The 27,831-nt window shown below is 41.2% G+C and overlaps 1 protein-coding gene across 1 annotated transcript in view; it reads left to right on the top strand.

The window, feature by feature from the left end:
* Positions 1 to 27,831, top strand: part of LOC132820015 (sodium- and chloride-dependent neutral and basic amino acid transporter B(0+)-like) — a 113,357-nt gene that overhangs the window by 10,350 nt on the left and 75,176 nt on the right. Inside the window, exon 2 of the mRNA XM_060831942.1 lies at positions 7,964 to 8,169. Coding sequence (XP_060687925.1) covers positions 7,964 to 8,169 — 206 coding nt within the window. The remainder of the gene's footprint in view (positions 1 to 7,963; positions 8,170 to 27,831) is intronic.

Here is a 27,831-nt window from a genome sequence, read left to right on the forward strand (position 1 = left end):
AGCTAAACCAATACTTTCTATCTATCACCAAAGAAGAGATTAAAAATATCCCAGAAAAAGTTAAGAATCTATGGACTAATACAAATTAGAAACTCTGTTTCAAAAATGTCAATACTGGCAAACATGTCAATACTGGTCCACAGTTAATGCTTTTATTTGAATGTAAGTGTGAGTTATGAGGAAAGTGCAAAGATGCTTTTTGGTTTTGGAGAGGCTTTTTGAGTGGGCAAAGAATTGTCAGATAGAATAAGGTGTGGAGAAGTGTGATGTTATGTACTTTCATTGGAAAAATAGAAATAGAGTATTCCTTTAACGGTAAAAAATTGGGAAGTGTTGAACTTCAAAGAATTGGTTTCCTTTGTTCATCAGACACTGAAATGTAACATGTAGAGACTGCAAGCAATTAAGAGACTTTTATTACAAGAGGATTTTAGTAAAGGAGGAAAGGGGTCTTACTGTAATGGTATAGAATCTTGATGAAACTGTACCTTGAGGATTGCGCATAGTTTTCACCTCCTTACCTACCTAAAGATATACTTGCTGTAGAGGGAGTGTAAAACAGGTTCACCAAACTAATTTCCATGAGTGTCCTACAATCAAAGATTAAAGGGTCTTTATTCTCTGGAATTCCTCTCTGTTTTTCTTCTTTGAGGAGAATGAGTAGTGACCTCAATCAAACACAGACCTTTTAAGAATCCGATTCATTAAATGTAGGAAGGATGTTTCCCATGTGGATAGAGGAGTCTCAAACCAAGGGATACAGTTTCAGAAAAATTGGCAAACCAGTTATATCGAAATGAGAAAGAATCTTCCAGGCCCAAACATACCTTCCAGGTAAAACAGCACTTGCACATCTCACAATCTAGGCTATTGCATTCGCTGCTCACAAAACTGTTCCCTCAATATGGAGGAGACCAAGTGTAGACTGGGCGAAAGCTTTGCAGAACATCTACATTCTCCGTGCAAAAGTGACCTTGAGCTTCCAGTTACATGCCACTTTAACCCACCACCTTATTCCCTGGCCAACTCCGATTTCTCTTCAGAGACCCACTGAGCTTTTCCAGCAATTTCTGTATTTGTACCCTCAGTTATCTATTGTCTAAGATGTTCCATGCAGATTAACTCTCCACCCATCAGTAAGGCCTGAGACATCATGTCAATTATTTCAAGGATGAACTTTTTCACTCTCTCTCTCTGGTGGTGTACAGTGCAGCCAGAAAAGTTGTCAGAACTTGAAATGAGTCTCTGCATCTACACTGACTGAGCAGAGCCTGGAAAGGCCTGGACCCTCTCATGGGGCCCTTTCACTACTGTCCCTCTGACCAATAATCTCCTTGATCATTTGTGATGTGTGATTCATTAGGCCATAAGCTAACACCTTCCCTTATTGGTCTCACTGAGCTGTGTGTCTCTGAGGTGGTGGATGATGTGCATGAGCCCTGTGCTGGTTGATGGAGCCCAGTGTTCGCCAGCTCTGGTTATTGGCTTGTACAGAGAGGACAAGAATCAATTCTCTCATAACTCACATGTCACTTTATTAATGTTGTTCGTCAATACATGTGTGTAGCTAAAACATTTGTTGGCATAGAACATACTTGTACACTCACTAGAGTCTTCTGACACTCTCTGAGTAGTCACAAAATATAAAAGCTAATACCCAAGCAGTATAGCTCCTGATGACGACAAGGTCTGACGCCTCACACTCTCAATGTTGGCACCGGTGGTCTTGACGTAGGGTTTACTTCTGTGATGGTCAGTCTCTGGAGTTTTGACTGGCTCCATATCCAACAGTCATCTTCTTATTCCTTTCCTTTCTAAATGTCTGTCTGTGCACCATTGGCTCAGGCTCATTTGCTTATCATATGCCTTTACCTTATTGGCTCTGACCCACCGACTTGGGCAGCTTGTCCAAATAAGGGTTTTGCATTACTTCATCTTCCTTTGGCATTACTTCATCTTACCAGAGAACTTAGCATAAACCAGTTTCAAATTCACACCAGTACCTGGACTCAGGCCATTTTAGTTCACAAGCCGCTTCTTCCTGCATGCCAATAATTTTGCATTCAGTATTTTTCTGCAATGTGTCGGCAGCTTGTATTCCTCCCTCTCTTTTCCTGCAGCCACTGGCTAACATCTCTCCCCTTTTTATCCAAAGATACTTATTTTACGATCATTGTCTGTCTCTTTCTGCGAACCTCTCCTGGGATGGTCAGTATCCTCCCATTGAATAAGTTGCATGTTATATCGTTATAGTAAAATAGAGAAAAGAACATGTAAAGAACACTAAAGAAAAGTATAATAATATAAAGCAAACATGCAATAACGAATATGAAGAAATAATGCATATATGACTTAACTCAGTGTTTTCATAATATTCCTTCTGTTTCATGACAGGCTCACCCTCAAATCTCTGCACAATTTCATTTGTCTACCTTCTAAGCTGACATACATTGGGTATGATAATTAGTAATGCACATAGAATCACAACTACAGCAACATGTGACAGAATTCTGATCCACAGATGTATTTGAACATGAGATCTCCTGTTCCAGAACCGGTCTTGTAATCTGGGTTCCCGCAACAACTCCTTTGCTGTATCAGGAAGAGTTCTAATTATTTTAGTGTGTGGGGTCCAGTGATGGATTATCTCTTATGCATGTCTGCTTTCAGGCCCCATCTTACCCCCTCCAATTGTTTTGATACAAATGGGCCCTTGGGATCATTTACTGCTGTCAATTGACACTTGTGTTTTCCTCCCTGCTATATGAAGTTGTCTCCTAACATGGTGATAGTTTTTACCCCTTTCACAGGCAATATTTCTTCCCTGTAGCAAAAGTGTCCATCTGGCGATTCAGTTTCAGCTAACCGAACCATCTTGAATCCTTCTGTCTAATAGTAGCTGTACCGAGGTATGCTCCATCAATAATTGTAAGTGGGTTCAGCTGTACTATGCAGGTAAAATGTTGCACTGCCCAGAAACAGCTAATACGTGTTTTTTACATGCTGTGTACCCTGCTCTACTGGTGACACCGTGTGTGATGTGTATGCTACTGATCTTAATTTCCTGTGCGTCTTCTGTAACAGAACTGTCGCGAGGGTGGTGGCTGTGGTGGCTACTTTGGTTAAAACTCACAACACCAGGTTATAGTCCAATAGGTTTAATTGGAAGCGCTAGCTTTCGGAGCACTGCTCCTTCAGCAGCTGGTTATGGAGTATAAGATTGTAAGACACAGAATTTATAGCAAACGCTTACAGTGTGATGTAATTGAAGTTATATATTAAAAAAGACCTGGATGGTATATTAAGTCTCTTATCTGTGAGAATGACCACATTGGTTTCAGTTCTTTTATACGTAAATTGCAAAACATTTTTAAAAAATTTACATTCTCAAGTGAACTTTAACAATTGGTGCCTGTCAGCCCAGATAATATATTGAAGGTGCGTGTTCCCCTGTGTGATACTGTCAGTGCCACAATGTTTAGACTGATACTAATCTAAAAAAATGAATTTATGGAAACAGGCAGTTTTTAAGTGAAGGAAAATGTATATCTCTGCAAGTACAAATTCACCCCACAAACTTATAGGTGTGTGTGTAGTGCAATGGGGTTACCTGCAGTGTGCCATGAACCCAAGGTCCCAGTTGTGGCCATCCCAATGGGTACTGAACTTGAATATCAGCCTCATTGCACTTTCTACACACACACACACACACACACACACACACACACACACACACACACACACACACACACACACACATCCTTTCACAGTTACACCCATGTATACACTCTCACACAGACACTCACAACCACAACACAACCACAACCACCATCACCATCACTACCCTCCGCCCTCAACCCCACCATCCCTCCACACAAAGAAAAGTTTGTGGGGTGAATTTGTACCTGCAGACATACATTTTCCTTCACTCAAAAACTGCATGAATCCATATTAGATCCGATAAATTCATTTGTTTAGATTAAAATCAGTCTAAACATTGTGGCACAGATAATATCACACAGGGGAACTCACACCTTCGATATATTATCTTGGCTGACAGGCACCAATTGTTAAAGTTCACTTGAGAATGTAGATTTTTTAAAAATGTTTTGCGATTTACATATGAAAGAACTGAAACCAAAGGGGTCACTCTAACAGATGAGAGACTTAACCAACAATCCAGGTCTTTTTCGATATATAATTTCAGTTACATAACATTGTAAACTTTTTGTCATAAATTCTGTATCATACAATCTTATATACCATGACCACCTGATGAAGGAGCAGCGCTCCTAAAGCTAGTGCTACCAATTAAACCTGTTGAACTACAACCTGGCATTGTGCGATTTTTAACAGTTGGATTTGGGGTTTTCAGAACGGGCGCGGCAGCTAGTGCTTGCTTTAGATCTGCAATGTCTTGTTCCATTTGCACACCATATTCTTTTTTAATAACTCCATCAGTGGGGCTACCTTACTGGTCAATGTGGTCCCTTTAATGCCCCGCTAAGCTTGGGAAGGATCTCAACCTTTGACATCCCACAGAACAGGGAATCTGCCAATTGCCTCTACCTTTCATTTGTCCATTTCTTGTTTTCTCAGTGACAGAATCATTCCCAGATAAGTAATGTCCTGCTTCATATCTGCGCTCTCTTAGGGTTCACTTTCAGACCCAATTCATGCCACAATTGCAGTAATTCACTTAACAGCTGATAACATTCCTTTTTAGTTTCAGTTTGAAAAAGCAAGTCATCTACATACTGCACCAGACATTAAGGTTTCGAGAATTCTTTTAACCCTTCACTTAGACATTATGGGCGGGGAGTTAGGAAATCACTGAAGCAGGGCAGTCCAAGTATATTGCTGGCCTTGGAAAGTAAATGTGGGTTTATATCGGCATTCATTCTCCAGTGAGTTGACCAAAACACATTACTTATGTCCAAAACTGTGACCCATTGCGCATCCTCACTTTGCTTGACTACGATCTCTGGGTTAGTTGCTATGGTGGGGGCTGTAGACAAGGTGGCCTTGTTCAATGTCCAGTTATCTACCGCTATTTGCCAGCTACTGTCTGGTTTCGTAACTGGTCGAATAGGTGAGTTGATAGTGGAAGCTACTGGTCTCCGTATCCCTTGTTGCAGAAAACTATTAACTTCCTGACCTCTTCTTCTGCCTGTTTTGGAAAACCATACTGCTTCGGTGATTGTTGTCTGGATCCTGTATAAACACACTCTTGGCCAGTCATGTTTATGTTGTGGTTCTATTTGCCGAGCTGGGAATTTGTGTTGCAGACGTTTCGTTCCCTGTCTAGCTGATATCCTCAGTGCTTAGGAGCCTCCTGTGAAGTGCTTCTGTGATCTTTCCTCCGGCATTTGTAGTGGTTTCAATCTGCCGTTTCCGGTTATCAGTTCCAGCTGCAGTGGTCGGTATATTGGGTCCAGGTTGATGTGCTTGTTGACTGAATCTGTGGATGAGTGCCATGCCTTTAGGAATTCCCTGGCTGTTCTCTGTTTGGCTTGAACTATAATAGCAGTGTTGTCCCAGTCAAATTCATGTTGCTTGTCACCTGCACGCGTGGCTACTAAGAATAGCTGGTCATGTTGTTTCGTGGCTAGTTGGTGTTCATAGATGCGATCGTTAGCTGTCTTCCTGTTTGTCCTATGTAGTGTTTTGTGCAGTCCTTGCATAGGAGTTTGTACACTATCGTAGAGTGGCTGTTGGTTTGTGTGCTGTTATGAGTCTTAGTGGTCGCAGTAGTCTGGCTGTCAGTTCGGAAATGTTTTGATGGTAGTGTGGCTAGTCCTTTAGGTTGCTGCATGTCCTCATTCTGTTGTCTTTCCCTCAGGCATCTGTTGATGAAGTTGCGCGGGTATCTGTTTTTGCCGAATACATTGTCTAGGTGTTCTTCTTCCTCTTTTTGCAGTTCTGGTGTACTGCAGTGTGTTGTGGCCCTTTTGAATAGTGTCTTGATGCAACATCTTTGTGTGTGTTGGGGTGGTTGCTTTCGTAGTTCAGGACTTGGTCTGTGTGTGTGGCTTTCCTGTATACTTTGTGGTGAATTCTCCGTTTGGTGTTCTCGGTACCATCACATCTCGGAATGGGAGTTAGTTGTCCTTTTCTTCCTCTCTCGTGAATCAGATTCCTGTGAGTGTGGCGTTGATGATCCGGTGTGTGTTCTCTATTTCTGTGTTTTTAATGATTACAAAGGTGTCATCCACATATCTGACCCAGAGTTTGGGTTAATTTGCGGTTTGTTCTAATCTTTGCATTACAGCTTCTGCTATGAGTCTAGAGATGGGTGAGCCCATGGGTGTGCCATTGATTTGTTCATATATTTGGTTGTTGAATGTAAAGTGTGTTGTGAGGCACAGGTCCAGTAGTTTGAGTATGCCATCTTTGTCGATAGGTTCAATGTCCTGTTGTCTGTTCTGTATGTTCAGCAGGTTGGTTATTGTTTCTCTGGCTAGGGTTTTGTCGATAGAGGTGAACAGTGCCGTTACATCGGATGAGACCATGGTTTCTTCCTTGTCTGTGTGTACTACTATTATAGGACAAGCCAAACAGAGAACAACCAGGGAATTCCTACAGGCTTGGCACTCATCCACAGATTCAATCAATAAGCACATCGACCTGGACCCAATATACCAACCACTGCAACGGACAGCTGGAACTAACAACCGGAAGCGCCAGACTCAAACCACTACAAATGCCGGAGGAAAGAAGCACTTTACAGGAGGCTCCCAAGCACTGAGGATGTCACCCAGACAGGGGACAAAATATTTGCAACAAAGAACGGGAGGTCAGGCAGCATCCAAGGAGCAGGAGAATCGACGTTTCGGGCATGAGCCATTCCTGAAGAAGGGCTCATGCCGAAACATCGATTCTCCTGCTCCTTGGCTGCTGCGCTTTTCCAGCGACACATTGTCAGCTCTGATCTACAGTCCTCACTTTCTCCCTCAGGGGAAGAACAGCCACATAAAAGTGATTATATAGGCCAGAATTGATTAACAATTAGCAAACTGTTAATTGCAGGATAATTAGCAAGCTGGGCACCTTGCTTCAGTCACGTAATGTCTGGACAGTGTCAGTTAGTAAATGATAAGCAGGCGTTAGTAGACAAATAGGTCATTGCAAAGAGAAGAATAGCTCCATCCAAAGAGAAGAATTTATCAGGTACCAGTACAGTTGCAAGGCCAACTGCCTTAGCCGGGCATGAGAAAACACAGACTTTGAGCAAGCAAGCACTAAGATGAAATTTAAAATGGTTTCCAGGCTTTTAATATGTGACAAAATAGCTGCAATGAATCTAACAATTCTCCCACATTCAGACAGTGCACAAATTGAATTCATGCTGTGGCCATCTATTTGCATTGCAAACCATCCAGCCAGCCAGCTGAGCTAACAAGATCCTTCAGTGTGGGGCTGGAACAGCACAGCAGGTCGCGCAGCATCAGAGGAGCTGGAGAATCGACGTTTTGGGCAAAAGCACTTCATCAGGAATCTGCCCAAAGCTTCAATTCAGGTTTGGGCTTTTGTCCAAAATGTTGATTCTCAGATGCTCCCTGACTTGCTGTGCTTTCCCAGCACCACACTCTTGACTCTAATCTCCAGCATCTGCAGTCCTCACTTTCTACTAACAACGTCCTTTACCTACTGTAGGTCCGATTATGACCTCGCTGCTTCAATCAAATTTCATTTACTCATTGTCCCTATCAGTTTTTCCCCCTTTCCTGCCATACTATCAACCATTCCTTTGTCTAACTTTCTTTCTCTCCCTTTGGTCTTGGTTAGCTCATTTCCGTCATCAGCTTTCGTACAGTTTCTTCCTAGGTACTATCAGTTCTGAAGAGAGGTCACTGGACTCAAAACATTAACTCTGCTTTCTCTCCATGTATGCTGCCAAGACCTGCTGAGTTTCTCCAACAATTTCTGTTTTTAAATCAGCCATTTCCTCTCTTTTCCCCAGGCTGCCACCAGTGAACGTGTGCGTGAAGGTGACGAGAATGTGGAGCGAGGTAACTGGTCCTCGAAGATCGACTACTTGCTCTCAGTGATCGGTTCTGCTGTGGGTTTGGGCAATGTATGGAGATTCCCGTACCTGGCCTACAGAAATGGAGGAGGTATTGTCATGAAATCCAAAATACAGGGGAGAAACAAGCACAAAGACAACAAGTAAATGGTGTAAAAAAAAATCACATTCAAAGAACCAGAGAGCATTTTTTAACCTGCGGTCACCAACGGTTATGCCATCCGCCCTTACTCCACACTAGCACTGTGATCAAGTTTCAAATATAAAAACAGTACGTGTGCAATTTAACAAAAACATACAATCACAAACAGGCACTACAAAAATAACTGACCTTTTTGACAAGATGGAAGTTGCTGCTGACTTCAAGACATGCAAATAGTGACTGGTAGATTACTTTACTGTCTCAGGTGGTGTCACTTGTGATTTTCTTTGGAGAGCACACAAGAGAACTGAGGACAGCATCTCAGAAAGGGCTTCAATTTCAAACATTTTTGCTCCACTGATACTTTTGTAGTAACTCTAACTTATTTGTGCTCAACAGCATTTCAGTAAATTTGAGAGGGTAGCTGAGATCCTGCATTGAAAGTATTGTTGCCAATTGAAATGATTAGATTAGATTCACTACAGTGTGGAAACAGACCTGCTAAAGAGTGACTCACCCAGACCCATTTCCCTACGTTCACCCCTGACTAATGCACCTAACATTATGGGCAATTTAGCAAGGCCAATTCACCTAACCTGCACGTCTTTAGACTATGGGAGGAAACCGGAGCGCGCGGAGGGCACCCATGCAGACACTGGGAGAATGTGCAAACTCCACACAGACAGTTGCCCGAAGTGGGAATTGAAACCAGGTCCCTGGCGCAGTGCTAACCACTGTGCCACTGTGCAGCCCATATAGTGTATGCACTTAACATCGCTATTCAACTAATGATCGTCCATACTACTACTGCTCATGTCAAATTATGCATCTCACAAAGAATCAGAGAATCCCTCCAATGCAAATAGAGGCCATTCGGCCCATCATCTCTGCATTGTTTATCCCTGCATCCCTGCGTTTCCCGTGGCCTATCCACTTGGTCTGGACATCCCTGAAGACTAGGGACAATTCAGCATGGCCAGTCGACCTAAACTGCAGACCTGGAGAAAGTGAGGACTGCAGATGCTGGAGACCAGAGCTGAAAATGTGTTGCTGGAAAAGCGCAGCAGGTCAGACAGCATCTAAACTGCAGACCTTCAGACTGTGGGAGGAAACCAGAGCACCCAGCGGGAACTCCTGCAGACGTGGGGAGAAGCTGTAACCTCCCCACAGTGTGAACAGCCCGGATGGTGCCGCTCTCTAAACTGGGAATCCCGGTGTGAATAGTTGATAGGCAGAAGGATTCCAGCCGCTATCTCTGTAACTTTCCAATGGGGGTAGGGCAGTAAAGGCCAGATTTAACTGTGGGAGAGCCGTCACTGGAAGTAATTGATGGACAGGATCGGGGTAGTTTATATAATGAGGAGGATGTTGATTGAGGGAGTGTATTCCCACCGGTATTTACAGATGCACTCCAACAACACAAGCCGCACCACGTGACCGTCGTTCGTTGGGTCTCGCGCGCTCCAATTCGAACTCCTGGCCGTTGGCCACCAGCTGCTGCGGAGCGCGAACGCACGTCAGAACTACAACTCCCATGAGGCATCGCGAGCAGTCCATCAATACCAAACGTTGAACTGCACTGCGCAAGTGCAGGGATGGCTAACGGCACCGTGGGTAATGTAGTCCAAACAGGATGTGTTGGCAGAAGTCTTGCGAGGAGAGTCAAAAAGCTAACTGCAGCACTGAAAGGCGCAGGAAAATGGTGTTTTTGATGTTATGAACAAAAGGGAATAAGAATGAAGGGAAAAGATAGTGAAAGTGCCTAGAGGCGGAGGTTGCTAACCGTTGTGAAGTAGCGATTGTACACATTGCTCAGAGCAAAGTCAAGATACAGGCTTGTGGGCAAATGGAAGGAAACTGGAGAGGGCAAACAGGGCAGCGCTTATATAGTTAATGGTAGGGCCCTGCAGAGTGCTGCTGAGCAGAGACCGAGGGATGCAGCTTCACAGGTCCTTCAGAGTCGCAGGTAGACAGGATTGTGAAGGAGGCGTTTGGTACACTTACCCTCATTGGTCAGTACATTGAGTATAGGAGTTAGGATGTACTTTGTGACTCTCCAAAACATTGGCCAGGCCACTTAGGGTCGTCTAGTTATCATTGTTGATCGTCAGGATAAACTCGTCTGGACAGTGGTGAGACCACTTATGTAATACTGTACTGAAACCAATTCTGGTCACTCTTCTCTAGAAAAGGCATTGTTAAACTTGAGAGGACACAGAAATGTTGCTGGGATTGGAGGGCTTGATCCATTGGGAGAAGCTGAATAGACTGGACAAAGTTAAAAATCACAAAACTAGGTTATAGTCCAACAGGTTTATTTGGAAGTACTATCTTTCAAAGCGCTGCTTCTTCATCAGGTGAGTGTGAAGGAGGACATTTTTTAAAAACATTCTTCTTTGGAAATAGAACCAGTTTTACTCAAGATTGGGATACAGACAGACTCAAACCCTCACACCTATAAGGTGGTAAAAACAATGACTGCAGATATTGGAAACTAGATTTTGGATCAGTGGTGCTGGAAGAGCACAGCAGTTCAGGCAGCATCCAAAGTGCAGCGAAATCAAGGCATTCTCTGAGCTGAGATGTCACCTGTTGTGATAAAACCTTAAGTTATCTGGAGAATGTGACTGAAAAGAAGTTCTGGGATTTACATATTAAAGAACCGAAACCAGCAAACCCATTCAAAAAGATGAAAAACTTAACAATCTAGGTGTGTTCAACATATCATTGTGTCACTATAATTTTTTGCTATACATTCTGTGTCATAGGTCCTGATTCATAACCACCTGATGAAGAAGCAGCGCTTTGAAAGCTAGTGCTTCCAAATACCTGTTGGACTATAACCTGGTGTTGTATGACTGTTAACTTTGTCTGCCCCAGTCCAATACTGGCTCCTCCAAATCATGAATAGGCTGGGCATTTTTCCCTAGATTATTGGAGTTGCAGGGTGACCTTAGGGTGGTTTATAAAATCATGAGGGGCATGGATAGGGTGAATAGCCAAGGTGCAGATGTCCAAAACTAGAGGGCAAAGGTTTAAAGGGAGTGGGGAAAGAATTAACAGGGAATCCAGGGGCAATGTTTTCATGCAGAGGAAGGTGCTTTTATGGAACAAGCTGCCAGAGGAAGTTGTGAAGGCTGATACAATTACAAAACTGGAAAGGCAACTTTTATATCAGATACATGAGGAGGAAGGTTTGGAGGGATATGGGCCAGACGTTAATGGGACTAGGTCAGATTGGGATGTCTGGTTGGCATAGACGAGTTGGACTGCAGTGTCTATATCTGTGCTGTATGACTCAATGATTCTATTCTAACCACCAGGTTGTTGTACCGCTCCAGTCTGAAATCAGGTCCTCAAATCATGTAGGCGTTTGAAGATACCATGCATGGCCATCTGTAGTTTCCTGCTGTGAGAGTCAGCACATTGCACCAGTCAAGCTTCAGTCATGAGGGCAGGAATGTAACATTGGGCTGGGTGGCAATATCTGAAAGACAGTAAAGGCTTGCACACAAGGGTGAAGAGTTCAGTGGTGTAAAGCTGGCTTGTGAAGATTTTTGGTGGTTTTTATTTATTGATTAATTTTGGTGCAGGGATTTCCTGGTGGAAGAGTTTGAAATGAGTGTGATGCTGGTGAATGATTGGTGTGTGTTAGGGTGGGGAAGTCTGTGTTCATTGAAGGATAGCCTCACAATCTCATCGTACCCATGTCGATGGGGTCAATGTCACCTTGCCCCTATCTCCTCTTTCCAGTTTCTGACCCTTCCTCTTTCCAAGACAGGAAATGGTGCACAGAGGTAACTTTGCAGCTCTCCAATGGCCAGGACGAAATGGAGAATGTGGTGCATCATCCCAAACTTGGAGAATCTCTCTGACACTCCTGGAAAGATTGCCCTCTTTACAGGAAGCCTTATGGTGTCACACTGTTTTGCTACATTCATGATTCTTTTCCCTGGTCCACAAGCATGACAGAAACAGCTCTCCTGAGGAAAATGGAATCAATGTCAGTAGCATCATTCGACTGCACTGACTGTATTTTCATTCCAAGCTTCAATCCTATAAAGAGGCCCTTTCCAACCTCCTGGCCATTGGAATCATGCATTTTCCTCCTGACAGTCATCCTGAGGCTGCCAAGTACAATTATCAAAGCTAAATAAAAGCAAAATAACGCGCATGCCCGGTGCGTAAAACAAATAGAGAATGCTGGAGAAATCAGCAGGTGTGGCTGACCTCAGGTTTTAGGAGCAACACTGTTGTATAGGTCCCTGAATGTTGATTGTACACAGGATCTAAATACAAAAAAAGACGCAATCTACAATCTGCAGCCACACTCTTCTGTCAACAACATTTCATTCCAGTATTAATACGAAATGAACTATTAGTTATGAAACCTGGTGACATTAATATTCAAGCAATTTATTTGACTTTCCCTTTTCTATATTTTGCAGGTGCTTTCCTTATTCCCTACATTCTGATGCTGGCAGTCACTGGGATGCCAATGTTTTTCCTGGAAACTTCCTTTGGGCAGTTTGCCAGCCTTGGACCGGATGCAGTGTGGAAAGCTGTGCCCATGTTACAGGATTAGTGTTCTGAGCAGTCTTGATTTGGCAACAGTTTAAATGAGCAATTGTGTTTTATACCCATGAATATAGTCACTATATTTACTTCACCAGATGTTGGTGTTAGATCGCCTTGCAGAGATGTTGTTCACAATTAAAACAGTGGAATATCTCCTTTCACTGTTTCAAATTCACTTTCTAAAACGGTGGTAGAGGCAGGAACCACTACAGCATTTAAAAACAGTCTAGATGATCACTTGAAACACCAAAGGATACAAGGCTAAGTGCTGGGAAATGGGATTAGAGTAGATCAGTTCTTGATAACTGGTACAGAAACAATAGGTTGAAGAGCATCTTCCTATGCTGTAACACTGTATGACTTGATGTCATTAATTGAGGTAGACAGAGTGGAGATGCTGGAGAGATCCGTTTGTTGACTTCTGAATTTGACAGAACCTATTTGTAAACATGATGTTGTAGGTGATTCTGCTGGGATCTGCAAGAACCTCTGAAACTTGAGTGAGTGAATTAGTGAAGACCTTTTCCAGTATAATTATCTTAAGGAGATGTTAATGGAACAGGGGAGTCTCCTTGTTATCCAAACTGGTGAAGGACCTTTGTTACTCCACGTTCATAATGTAAGCATGTTTGTGTACTATTTTCAAACAGATAGCTTTGCAATGAGATTTAAGTAAAACAACAGTTTCCTGTAATAATCTCGTGTCCCTTGATTTATAGGCATAAATCAGTTTCAGCCTTGGGCAAGCTCAACTATTGAGTTTTCATTGTCGTTTGGGGCAAAGATTTCTGAATATTCACTGCCCCTATTTTTGATTGATAGATGAAATTCCAAAAAATTACAGTCCAAAATGACTCACCCTTTATTGTAATATAGGAAACCTTCCTCCTGCGTTGACCATGTCAATCCCTGCAAGACTTTTGTATGATGGCATTAGATCACCTATCACTCTTCTAAACTCCATCTGCAAATTTGGAAATATGATGTTGAACCCTGACTGAAGAGTCATAATGAACTCAAAATGTTAACTCTTTCTTTCTGCACGGATGCTACCAGGCCTGCTGAGTTTCTCGAGTGTTCTGTTTGTTTCTTTAAGATTCCCAGCCTCTGCAGTATTTTGTTTTTCTTCAAATCATTCCTACAGATTATAAATAGCTGGAGCCTAAACACTGACCCCTTTGGAACCACACTAATTGAAGCTTACTAAACTAAAATTGAATCAGTTGTTCTTATACTCTTTCATGTCCATTAATCAGTTCTCAATCCATGCTAATATATTCCTCCCCCAACTCCCATGTGCTCTAATTTTTTTCACTCCAGTGTGGAACCTTTTTGAAAACATTCTGAAAACCTAAACCGACAACATCTATCGGTTCTTATTTAATATATTATTTAGATCCTTAAACTCTCCCAGGTTTGTCAAAGATGATTTTCCTTTCCTAAATCCGTGTAGACTCTTCCAAATCCAATCATATTTTCTAAGTGGGCTGGAATTGTGTCTGCTTCTAATGGATTTACGTTTGCTTTTGCTGTTCTATTCCTTTTTACATGTATATAAAAACATTTACACTCTGCTTTTGTTTCTCACTCGTTTAGTTTCATAGTGCATTTTATCAATGTTTTCCTTGGTTCTCCTTTACTAAAATGCTCTGAATCTTTTATTTACTTTCTTTTTGACACTTTACAGGTGTCTTCCTTTGATCCATTATGATCTTAGATTTGTTTTGTTACCCGCAGTTGGAACACTATATTTGGGAGGTTTCTGTGCTTTAAAAGAATGTATTTTCATTGCTAATTACAGAGAGTGAAATTAGCTGGTATGCCTCCCACCTCATCCAGGCAGAATCAGCAGTGAGCTCAGAATCCAAAGCGAGCCTTAAAGCACTACAGGTGGGCACTTATGAAACACCATGAAGAACATCCCACCCAGTGATGATACCAGACAACTTGATTGTTATAAGAAAGGAATCACGCTCCTGCCTACACCAACTGTTTGATGGTGTGCGCAGTGTAATACTGTGGTCAACTGAGTCTTTAACAAATCATTTGACCATTAATTATTTGTGTATGATGAGAGAGTTACTGACTTTAACACCCACCAATGATCCATGCTTTGGGAATGAGGTCAGGGAGTGTACAGGAATGTTGTGGATTAGCCTACAGTTCCATATAATATCTATCCCCACCAAAAACATATGCTGTTGTGACCTGTGGTATTCCATCATCTTTGTTTGTCTTTCAGTGTTAACCATTAAATGTCTACTGTCGTACCTTTCATTTTGGGTCGTAATCCACCCATAGCTAATCTTTATCTTCACCGTTTATTAAATCCCTTTGTTTATATTTAATATAATCATTTTTGATTGAACTACATCACTTTCAAACTCAATGTAAGATGCTATCACTTACTCTATCTTATAAATAAGCCAGTTTATTGCACACAAAAAAGGACAAGAAACAGCAATTATAGTCCGTTATACAAGAACTAATTGAAATGGTCTTTTCCAACTGTAAAAAATAAAGGGTCAACCTTTTTGAGTTATCATTAAATTCTTCATTCCAGATTTGTATTGAATTCAGATTTTGCCATCTGTTATGACAGGAATCGAACCCTGGTTCCCAGAACATTATCTTGGTCTCTGGATTAACAGTTCAGCAATAATACCACCAGGCCGTTTCCTCCCCTTATAAAGTATCTGTAAGGTGCTTAGAGATGTCTTACGTTTATGCAAAAGACTATAAGTGGATACCTTTCTTGTTTTCATTCACAGTGAAAGGTAATGTCCTCGATGTTCTCGCCTTGCTGTTAAGACATGCTGCCTCATTGAGTAGTTTGCTGTTTACATAGGATTCGGAGCAGCTCCTTTGCCTTTGGTATGACACTGGGACAGGCCAGTAAAATCTCAGACTATTGGCTTTATTAGTAAATTATTTCTTAGATCAACATCCATTTCAATCCCTTCTAAAATACGTAACTGATGACAGCATATCTGGAATCCTGAAAATCTCAGCCTATATTGTTCAGGATTTTTGTTGCAAATGCAATGAAAATGCGACATTTGAAGTTGAATGACTCAAGAATTTTACATTTCAATAATTTAGAAACATATCTATCCAAATTAAGGTTCTTGGAATTAAAGTACAGCTTATACTCATCCATGACATGTGCACATAATCCTCTGGAAATACAAACAACAACAGAAATTGCAATGCCAACTGGCAACTAGATAAGATTGATTTTGTCTACCAGCTAATTCTGCGAGGAGGAATGGTGTGCCCTTATTCAAGAAGGGCTGTAAAGAAAAGCTTGGGTAGGATAGATCAGTAGCCTAACATGTATGGTAGGTAAGTTGCTTGAGAAGATTCTACGGGGTAAGGTGTACATGTGTTTGGAAAAACGGTTTGTTTAGGAGTAGTCAGCATGGTTTTGTGAATGAGAGACTATGCCTCACAAATTTGTTAGCAACCTTTGGTGAAGTGACCAGGAAGGTGGTTGAGGGTGGGGTGGTAGACATAGTCAAAATGGATTTCAGTATGGCCTTTGATAAGATTCCACATGGTAGGCTGCTCTGAAAGGCTAGATCGCATGTAATCCAGTTGGAGCTGGCACATTGGATCCACAATTGGCTTGATGGTAGAAAGCAGTGGGTAATAACGGAAAGCTGCTTGTTGGACTGCAACAAGTGGAATGCTTCAGAGGTTGGTGCTTGGCCCATTACTGTTTGTTATCTATATGAATGATTTGGATGAGAATGTTCAAAGCGTGATTAGTAACTTTGATGACGACGCTAAAATAGGTGGTATAATGGAGAGTGAGGAAGGTTATCATAAATTGCAACAGGACCTTGATCAGCTGGGAGTGGTCCGAGAAATGGCAAGTGGAACTTAATATAGATAAGCGTGAGGTCTTGCATTTTGGAAAATCAAATCAAGGTAGGAGTTTCATGGTGAATGGTAAGGCTGTAAGGAGTGAGTGGAACAGAAGGATCTTAGAGTTCAGGGATTCCCAGTTTACTGAAAGTGGAGTCACAGGTAGATAGGGCAGTGAAGAAGGCTTTTGGCACACTGGCCTTCATCAGTCTGGCCAATGAGTATAGAAATTGGGGAGTTATGTTGCAGTTAAACAGGACATTTGTGATGCCGCGCTTGAAGTATTGTGTTCAGTTTTGGTCACTTTGTTATTGGAAATATGTTATTAAACTGGAAAGAGTGCAGTCGAAATTTACAAGGATGTTGCTTGGACTCAATGGTCTGAGTTATAGGGAGAGCTTGGACAAGCTAGGACCTTTTTTCTTTCGAGTGTAGGAGACTGAGGGAGGATCTCATAGAGGTGTATAAGATGATAAGAGGCATAGGTAGGGTGAATGCTCTGTCTTTTCACAGAATTGGGGAATTGAGGACCAAAGGGCATCAGTTTAAGGTTAGAGGAAAAGAATAAAAGGGAATAAAACTGAAGGACAACCTTTTTCATAAGGAGAGTGGTATGCATATGGAATGAGCTGCCAGTGGAAGTGGGTATATTAACAACATTTAAAAGCCATTTGGACAAATAGATGGATAGGAAAGAATTAGAAGGAAATGGGCCAAGTGCAGGGAAATGGGATTAGGACAGATGGACATTTGCAATTTTTGAGAAGGTTAGTAGCTCAGGTTGTGGTTCCGGTTGTAAGTTTGCTCGCTGCATTGGTACATTTGTTCTCAGACATTTTGCTAGGTAACATAATCAGTGAGCCTCTGTTGAAGCGCTGGTGTTCTGTCCTACTTTCTCTTTCCGAGTCTCAGTCTGTCATGATGGGTGATATCTTCTGGTTCTTTTTCTAAGTCCAAACGGGGTCCAGATCGATGTATTTGCTGATGGAGTTTCGGTTTGAATGCCAGGCTTCTAGGAATTCCCATGGGTGTCTTTGTTTAGCCTGTCCCAGGATGGATGTATTGTCCCAGTCGAACTAGTGTCCCATTTCATCTGTGTGTAAGGATACCAGTGATAGTTGGTTATGTCTTTTGGTGGCTACTTGGTGCTCGTGTATCCTGTTGGCAATTTTCCTGCCCATCTATCCAATGTAATGTTTGTTGCAGTTCTTCCAGGGTATTTTGTAGAGTGACATTTTGGTCAGCATGGGGCAGTTTGGGCCAAAGGGCCTGCTGCCGTGCTGTAGGACTCTATGGTTCGATGTCTCTTAATTTATTTCAAAACAGTTTCGAAACTAATCTCATGCTTCTTATTTAATTTTAAGGTTTGGGCATAAATACCATTGTATTTACAGCATTTGACAACATTTCATATACCTGTGTCCTCGCCTACAGTCTGTACTACCTGTTTGCATCCTTCCAATCACCATTGCCGTGAGTAGAGTGCTTCAGTTGGTGGGGAGTGGATGAAACATGCAGCAGGACTCCCAAAGGGACAGTGCTCAATTCTGTCAGTCTGAATGAGTGAGAGAAATGGACAATCATTTTGCATAGAACATCTTGCATAGATGTCAGTAGCAAGAATATTATTGAGTCATTGGATTTCCAAGGATAATCAGCGATACCTTTTTTTTGAATATAGGGTAAGCATTCATGAAAATAATAATTTCTATTGCCGGGAATTTAGTACACTTTGGGCCATAAATATACATTATATCAGAACAGACAATTGTAAATTGTCTGAATTCTGACTTAAATTTCAACTTTTTCTTTAACTTCAGTGTGTTAAAATTGCTGACTAATAATGTTCTGACAGCAGGGAATTGTACTGCACAATTTGTCTGTGCCCAGTTAAGGTGAGATGCAAACATCTTGCTGCCTGCTCATCAATATGGTTGCCAGGATCACATCGGGTTTATGACGCAGGAACAGACCATGTGCCAATTGAAATTCTGCAATTCAGCAGGGGAGAGTGAGAGTTGCAGAAGCAATGTGTAAATGTCAGGTGGTCTCATATTCGTTCCCCTCATATAAAGCTGGTATATTTTGCTCTTGAATACAAAGCATTCTGCTGGCCTTCTGACAGACACTGCTCTGTGATGGCACTGTACAACTATGATGGTCATGGGCAATACATGATTGGTTGGCCACACCCAGTTGAAATCAAAAAGTATGGGGTTGGAAAAGCACAGCGGGTCAGGCAGCATCAGTGGGACAGGAGAGCCGATGTTTTGGGCAGAAGCCCTTCTTTCAGAATGGGGTTTATGCCCGAAATGTCAACTCTCATATTCATCAGATGCTGCCTGACCTGTTGTACTTTTCCAGCAGTATGCTTTTGGTCTCTGACTCTCTGGCATCTGCATTCCTCACTTTCTTCTACGTCTTGTTGGGCTAGTTGAAGAAGGGTCAGTGGAAGAACAAAGGTTCTGCATACACCATTTAACAATTAATTCCTAAAACGTTTTCTAATCTAGGTAGCAAAACCCCAAGATACCAGCAGAGTCAACTCTTACCAGAATTGGCTGCTAACACAAAAAGTTATTTCTTGCCTTCAGAGCAGCTGCATTCTATCCCTCTCTGTCCCTCTCTGTCTCTCACTCTCATTCTTGCTCTCTCGCTCTCTCACTTTCTCTCCATAGTCATAGAGACGTACAGCAAAGAAACAGGCCCTTCGGTCCAACTTGTCCATGCCGACCAGATATCCCAACCCAATCTACTCCCACCTGCCAACACCCGGCCAATATCTCTCCAAACCCTTCCTAATCATATGCCCATCCAGATGCCTTTTAAATATTGCAATTCTACTAGCTTCCACCACTTCCTCTGGCAGCTCATTCCATACATTTACCACCATCTGCATAGAAAAGTTGCCCCTTAAGTCTCTTTTATATTTTTCCCCTCTCACCCTAAACCTGTGCCCTCTAGTTCTGGACTCTCCAACCCCAGGAAAAAGACTTTGTCTGTTTATCCTACCCCTCAGCCTCTGACGTTACTGGGAAAACAGCCCCAACCTATTCAACCTCTCCCTATTGCTCAAATCTCCAACCTTGGCATCATCCTTGTAAATCTTTTGTGCACATTTTCAAGTTTCACAACATCCTTCCAATAGGATGGAGACCAGAATTGCACGCAATATTCTAAAATTTGCCTAAAAATGTCCTGTAAGCTGCAACGTGACTTCTCAACTCCTGTACTCAATAGTCTGACCAATTTGATTTTCAGTCAGTTTTGGGTTTGGTTTGTTGTTCATGATGTCCTAATTTCTGAGCAGAGCCATAGTCTTCCCACCATTCTCCTCTCAGGAACATTTTAGTTTCATTTTAGATGAGGGAAGGTTTGTAAAACATAACTATGACTCCTGTAAATTGGATCTACTCCATCATCTGTAAGTGTGTTACTGTTCTGATAGAATCCAGCATTTTGCCCACTAGGCTAACGGGTCTATTCTTCCTTCTTTTTTTCTGAAATGGCGGGACTATGTTCATTACTTTCAAAATCTTTGTCAAATCCCAATTTCACCTCTCTCTGCATCAAATGGGCATATTTTTCTTTCGTCTAATTATTTCAGATTCATATACCCACAGAAACATTTAAAATCTGCTTTCATGTCTCTCTTGTTAGCCAATTCTGATTTTCATTTTTCTTTTCTTGTCCTTTACTGAAGTCTTCAATACCCCAAACCTCAGCTCACTACCGTTTAGGGCGATATTCTTAGATTTTAACTTGCATTGAATGTTGTCTTTACGTCTCTTTGTCACCACAGTTGGACTACATTTTCTGTGCAGTGTTTTTGCCTTAAAGGAATGTACATTAAATTATATTTATCGTAGATTGTCTTCAAATTCTACTTCTGCTTACCTACTACCTCAACTTTTAATTGAGTTTCCCAGTCTATCATAGTTGACCTGTCTGCTATTTAGATACAAGGCCTGAGATTTGACTGATTGTGAAAGCATTTCAATGTTAAACTATTTCATATTACTGTCAGTCAGTCTTCCCTAGAGACTCCTTCTCTATAGGGGTGTTAATTAGTCCTTTCTCATACAGGATGCTTGATCCAAAATTGCCTCCTCGTTGATTCGTGAACACACTGATCTAGGAGATCAATTGCGAACTTTGTCTGTACTTGTCCTGCAAGCTGTCACTGCTATTAATGTTTGCCCAGTCTATATGAAGAGTAAATTTGTCAATGATCAATGATTACCCAAATTACATGGAGCACAAGTCTCCTGACATTCACTCTGCCCTACTCTACAGCTACTGTTGGGGGCTGTGTAATAACGTACGCAAGTGCTTTCTCCCCCTTGATTTTACTGAGATCCACCCAAACTGATTGTAATTCTTGATTTCCTGAGGTTAGGTTCTTTCACTCTACTGTCATTATCCCAAAGTTTTGTTGTTCCTTTGGTATTGATACCATTTCAAGTTAGAGTTGCAAAGTCATAACACTTTGGAAATGGACCCTTTGGTCCAACTAGTCCATGCCGACCATATTCCCTAACTAAACTAGTCCCACTTGCCTGTGTCTGGCCCACATCCCTCCAATTCTTTCCTATTCAAGTATTTATCCAAATGTCTTGCAAATGTTGTAACTGTATCTGCATCCATCACTTCCTCTGGCAGTTCATTCCACATACGAACCACTCTCTGTATGAAAAAGTTGCCCCTCATGTCATTTTTGAATCTTTCTCCTCTCATCTTTTAAAAATATACCCTTAAGTTTTGAACATGCCCACACGAGGGAAGAGACTATTGCTATTCACCTTATCCATGTCGCTCATGACTTTATAAACCTCAGTAAGGTAATCTCTCATCCTCCTACTTTGCACAAAAAAGTCCCAGTCCACCCAGTGTTTCTTTATAACTGAATCCCTCCATTCCTGGCAACATCCTGTTCTATCTTTTCTGAACTAATGATATCAGCAATACTATTTATTGTTAGATCATATATAATTTTAATTGGAACTCATAAATCATCTAGTTTGTCTCAAGTGCATTTGAATTGGTGCTTTTATCAAACACTTCTTCCTACTTCTTTCTGACACCACTTTCATCACTAATGCCCTTTCTTTTCCAATCTTTTCCAAATGCAAACATTTCAGTTTCATCCAAAACACTGCTGCATCTCATTGTCTTGGTATTTCCTTTCTTGCCTTTGTATGTTCTGAAACTCCTAATCTGTCCTGCTGCTGCCACCGTCCAACACAATTTGTGTTTGGTTCATGTTCTATCCCACAAATTAGAACGTAGAAAAGAAAAGAAATTTACCAAATAGGGAGAATAAACAGATGAAAATTGGGAAAACTGTAGTTGCAGTTTATGGGATCATGTGATACTGATGAGGTTTATGCACACATTGTGTGTGCTCAGAGGACTGATTATTTTTCTCTAGTATCATTATCCCAGAGTTTTGTTCTTACTATGATATTGATGCAATTATGAGTAATAGAGTCATACAGCATGAAAGCAGATCCTTTGGTCCAACAGTCCATGCCAACTGTGTTCCCAAACTAACATGCTTCTGCTTGCCTACTTTTGGTCTAAATCCCTCCAAACCTTTCCTATTCATGTACTTATCCAAATGTCTTTTAAATGTTGTAAATGTACCTGCATCCACCACTTCCTGTGGCATTTCATTCCACATCTCTGTGGTTGTCCCTTATTTCATTTTTAAATCTTACTCCTCACATTCAAACGATGCCCCCTAGTTTTGAACTCACCCACCCTAGGAAAAAGACCCATCCTGATAAATGATATTGGTAACAATATTTGTTATTAGGTCATATATAAATTTGATTTATACTCATTGTTCTAATTTATGCTAAGCACTTTTTGCAATTGAATTTGTGCTTCTAGCAAGCACCTCTTCCTTGCGCCACATTATTCACTAATGGCCTTTCATTTCCTGTTTTTCCTAAATGCACACATTTCATTTTCATCCAAAACACTGCTCTCTGTCAATGCCGTGCATTACTGTTGCTGCTTTTGATTTTTCTGAAAACTTCTACTGTCAAGTCTGTCCGTCCGCTCTCATTGCCCAATCATTGTGTGTCTGTTTGAAATTCTGTCTCCAAACCAGAAAGTAGTAGAAACAAGGTTTACTAAATAGGAGGAAGAAACAGAAGGAAATTGGCAAAACTGCAGTTGCTATTTATGGGATGATATGATGCCGAGAGGTTTGTGCACCCTGATCGTGTGCACTCAGAGGTTCATTCAATAATCACTCTTTCTGTTTAAGTTCTTCACTGAGCCTTCATTGGAAATATGTTGAAGTCCTGTAGTATACTCTTGTCCATGTTCTTGCCAGTTCTGAAATCTTGTGTGATAAATCAACAGTTATTGAAGTCACGTTTAATAATTGAATGCAATATTATCAGTGACAAGCAGTTCAAAATCCGTGAAATTAACCATTGCAAACAGAGTGATTTGCCCGAGCTGGGCTCTGTGTGAGTGCAGCGTACAGACTATAACTCTGTGTTCTGATCCATCTGTAATGTTGCCATGCAAAGGGATTAAACTGATTCAGACAGAGTGGAACAATGACCTTAATTATATCACTAGAATTTGAAATATAAGAATTTGAGCAAAAAACTGGAAATAAAATGTTGACTTCATTGAACGTGACCAGGAAACTCTTGAATTGTTGACTGTACCTCATTGGCAGACTGGTCTATAATAAACTGTTTTATCTTAGCAAATGCGGTTGTCCGTTAACTGCCATCTAAAGAGGCCTAATGACCTGCACAACTAAGATTAGCAGTTAATGCCTGCCCTCCTAATAATCTGTACATCCTAAGTAAGTAAATTATCCTTTAAAAACTTGTTCCATAATTTCCAGATCCAATCTGCAATTTCTCTCTGGACAATGGATATTTTGAAATTGTTAATATAACATGGCTGCAGACAAACAATGAAACTTGCCGAAATGGATCAGAAATCTCCATTCCTCACCATGGTCCGAGTGAGCAATACGAGGAGTAAGTATGTTTCAGAGAGCTACACCTCTAATCTGCATAGCTGGGCCAACAACTCCTCCTGGGATAGTTCGTTGGTAAATGAGAGAGAAGCTGTTTGATTGCAGTCAAGATTTACATTATTCTCCTCTTGTATACTAACAGGGGCTCCTGCTTTAGTTTGTATTTCCCTGGTTTGTAACACCGCAGCTTTCCTTTTAACAGGAATTTAAACAGTGTAGATTTTATCAAACAATATTTATTTTCTTATAAATTTGGGTTTGAAGACCGATCTCCCTTTCTTTGAATTATCAATTGAATATCGTATTGTGTTTAACCCATAATCCAGGGAAATTTATTAGGGAAATTGGGAGTGAACAGATGTTTAATGATATGAAGGAGCTGAATTCGCTGGGAGAGACTAACCCAGGTAGTTTTAACAGAGCAATGTCAGGCTGACAATGAAGCACCGTCAGGAACTCCTTCAAACCAAATCAGCCCACAAGGGAATCACATCAGCATTGACTATTTAACAAAGCTTTATTCCTATAAAAAATGAGTAGAATGAGAGACAATATTGAAAACAATACCAAATTTAGTCTCCCTTAATACCATTCGGACCCTGGAATATAGTTTTAAAAGGATGTTAACAACAACTACTTAGATTTATATAGAGTTTTCCCCTTAACATCAGTGACAAAACTGAAATATGTTACAAGGGTAGAAAGAATACGTAGAGGCTCCTCCAGCCTCTAACAGCAGAGAAGTCAAGCTGTTAGCTCAGCAGCAGAAGAAACCATCTCATGAACTAAAAGAGAAGCTAAACCTTTCCTGGGTCTGTATGAACCCTTCACCCATTTATGCCTCTTTTGTCTCATGAAAAAAAACACTGAGGGATATTGCCAAACTATTTACCAACTGTCTGCCTGCAGCAGACAGTCTGGTCTCTGTGGCAACACCTCTCTGCAAGAGAAACAGCAGATAATATATCTCTCTTAAAGGCACAAAACCATCACAATCGGGCTACTGAAGAAGATACTTCGACCAATGAAGTACCGTGCTGTAGACTATAAACAATGTGTCCGGCATCGTAGTTGTTTGCATGTCTTCCACAACCTGACTTTACCAAAGGGTAATGTCTCAGAGGTGAAGGGATGAAAGAATGAGTTATTGTTTGAGGAGGTTGCTGGAATTGAGGATGCTGTGATGGCCCAGGATGGCTCAGGTGGATATAAGGAATACATTACCATGATCTGATGAACTAGGGAGTGGCATGAATACCTCAATGCTGCACACCCCTCAGGGAATTGAACTACACTGACACATTTCTTTGACTGTTCTGTTTTTTATTGGCCAGCCTGCTAATTTAAAAACATTGCTGTCTGCTTCCTGTCTGTATTAATCAATTCTTCACATTTACATTCCAATATCTTGCTGCCTTCAATGATCAATGCGAAACAACTGCCAACAACTTTTAATCACGTAAGCTCTTTCGAACAATGCCATTAAATCTGTATTACCTCTACTCATCACTTCTGCCAAAAAAGCATCACTTCATGTGTCTTTGGATGAAATCCCATTTGCCATCTACCTGTCCATTTGGCCTGAATAAACATTTCAGAGGTCAAATATCTTTCTTTCAAAAGCTTCTTTTAGATTTTGAATGCTCCATTTTGATGGGTTTTTTTTGATTTTCAGGGGTTCCTTTTCCATTCTCACTCACATTTTCATTAGGTGATGCAGTCAGGCAGTAACATTATCTTCTGTACACGTGTTGACAAGTATGGAACTGAGACCTAACTCAAAAGCAGAATTTGAAAAATCCTCAATTATCATCCTCCATTAAACATATAATCAGCGCACCCACGATAAGCATTAATATTGTCAGCACAGCAGTATTTTAATCAGTATAAGGCAATAGGCAGAAGTTAGAAACTAAAGCTTCTTTCAAAAATAACTGACGAACACTGCAGCACAGAAAATCATTACCCTACCCTGTCCACACTGGTGAAGTCACAACTAACACATTTTCATTGGATATGCTTGAAGTTGGAGGATTTTAACCGGGCAGTTATTATCCTTTTTACTATATCTTAGACTCGATAGATTTTAATTTAACAATTTATCCAACATTGCTTTTAATCAAGCATCAATTCTTACTTGCATATTTGAGTTCTAAACTTCTTCCAGCTGCCTTATGTAAATGTTTCCTAATTTCACTCCTGAAGGTTCTGTCTCTAATTTTCAGGTTGTGCACCTTTGCCATAGACTCCCCTAAATTAATTGTTTGCTTATTTGATTATTTTTCTTCCCACTATAATATCTAATTAGACTTCCCTAGTGTTTCCATCACTGACTAACACTTCGAAAAATCTTCAAGTCATGAAAAACACTATTAAAATGCAGCTGTTTATCATTGTTTGGGATCTCAGTTCATACAAAAAAATTGCAAGTTTAACTTTAACACAGTCCTTGCATCTCAGGTGTTCATGGGATGCAAAATAATTTGAGACATGTTAACACAAAAAACAAACCTGTTTTTATTGAAATAAATCTATTCAGTATTCAATTATCCAAATAATAGTGTGCATTAGAATAATATCCACTGCTTTTTTTCCTGTACAGTCTTGAATTTACACAGCCTTAAGCTAAAGACGTCACATTTATTTGCAAGGAATTCATTGTCTCAGAGGCTTGACATTTTTCTGACCAACAGTAAATTTTTAATTGACAAGTTTAAAGCTGTTCTGTTCCCTTCACAGCCTTTTCCCTTTACACCTTCTTTTCTTCCTGGCCTCTACATTGTAGCCTTTCTCTCCTAGCAACGCCATTCCCCCCTTGTAGTCTCTACCAACAGAAACCACTGTCTTCTTGGCAGCGCTTGCCCCACAGCAACATCTCCTCATGGCAGCCTTGTTCCCATCAGTGTCTCCTCATTGCCTCTCTCATTGGCAGTCTCTTCCCCCAGAGGAACATCTCCCCAACAGCCTCTCACATCATTACTGTTGTGGTGCTCAGGATTATGTGTCCCCCACTCACATCTGCTTACTGCTCCTGCAATCACAGGCTGTTTCTCCCCCACGTTTCTGCACTAGTCACCCTATCAGTAGCAAATGTGGGAGAAACAACACATGATTGGAGAGCAGCCCCTTCCAGATGCTGAACAGGGTTTCTTTTCTTGGTCACTTCCACAACTGAAATTTCCAGGTCTTTTTGGGCCATTCAGTATGAAATCACACATGAAATCTGTGCATTTGGAACTCATCCATGTAAAGCAGCAAGTTAGCATGTGTGCAGGGTTTGAGTTCAAGGCAGACGAGGAATGAAGCAAAAACGAAGGATAACTTAGGATTTATTACTAGAAATCATGAGGATAAGAAAATTATCATTAAGGTGCTTCATCTGAATGCTCGTAGTATTCGTAACAAAGTAGATGAATTAATGGCACAAATCATTGTGAATAATTATGATGTAGGCATCACAGAGACATGATTACAGGGGTTTCAGGACTGGTAGTTAAACATCAAAGGATTTACAGCTTATCGAAAAGACAGGGAGGTGGGCGGAGGGGGCCGGTTGCCTTGTTAGTTAAGAATGAAATTAAATCTATGGCACTGAATGACATTCGGGTCAGATGATTTGGAGTCTGTGTGGGTGGAGTTGAGGAACCACAAAGGTCAAAAAAACATGATGGGAGTTATGTGCAGACCTCTTAACAGTGGCCAAGACCAGTAGCGTAAGATGGACTGGGAAATAGACAGGACATGTCAGAAAGGCAAGGGAGACTTCAATATGTTGGTGGACTGGGTGAATAATGTTGCCGGTGGATCCATAGAAAGGGAATTCATGGAATACTTAGAGAATGGCTTTTTGGAACAGCTTATGATGGAGCCCACAAGGGAGCAGGCTATTCTGGACTTAGTGCTATGTAATGAGGCATAGTAAGGGAACACGTAGGAGGCAGCGAACAGAATATGGTAGATTTCAGTCTGCAGTTTGAAAGAGAGAAGGCAAAATCGGATGTAATGTTGTTACAGTTAAATAAAGATAATCACAGGCACATGAGAGAAGAACTGAAGAAAATTGACTGGAAGCAGAGCCTAGTGGGGAAGACAGAGCAACAATGGCAGGAGTTTCTGGATGTAATTTAGGACACAGTACAGAGGTTCATCCCAAGGAAAATAAAGATTATTGGGTGAGGGGGTGGGGGTGATTAGACAGCC

Source organism: Hemiscyllium ocellatum, chromosome 11 (assembly GCF_020745735.1).
Source record: "Hemiscyllium ocellatum isolate sHemOce1 chromosome 11, sHemOce1.pat.X.cur, whole genome shotgun sequence".
NCBI classification, from domain to species: domain Eukaryota; kingdom Metazoa; phylum Chordata; class Chondrichthyes; order Orectolobiformes; family Hemiscylliidae; genus Hemiscyllium; species Hemiscyllium ocellatum.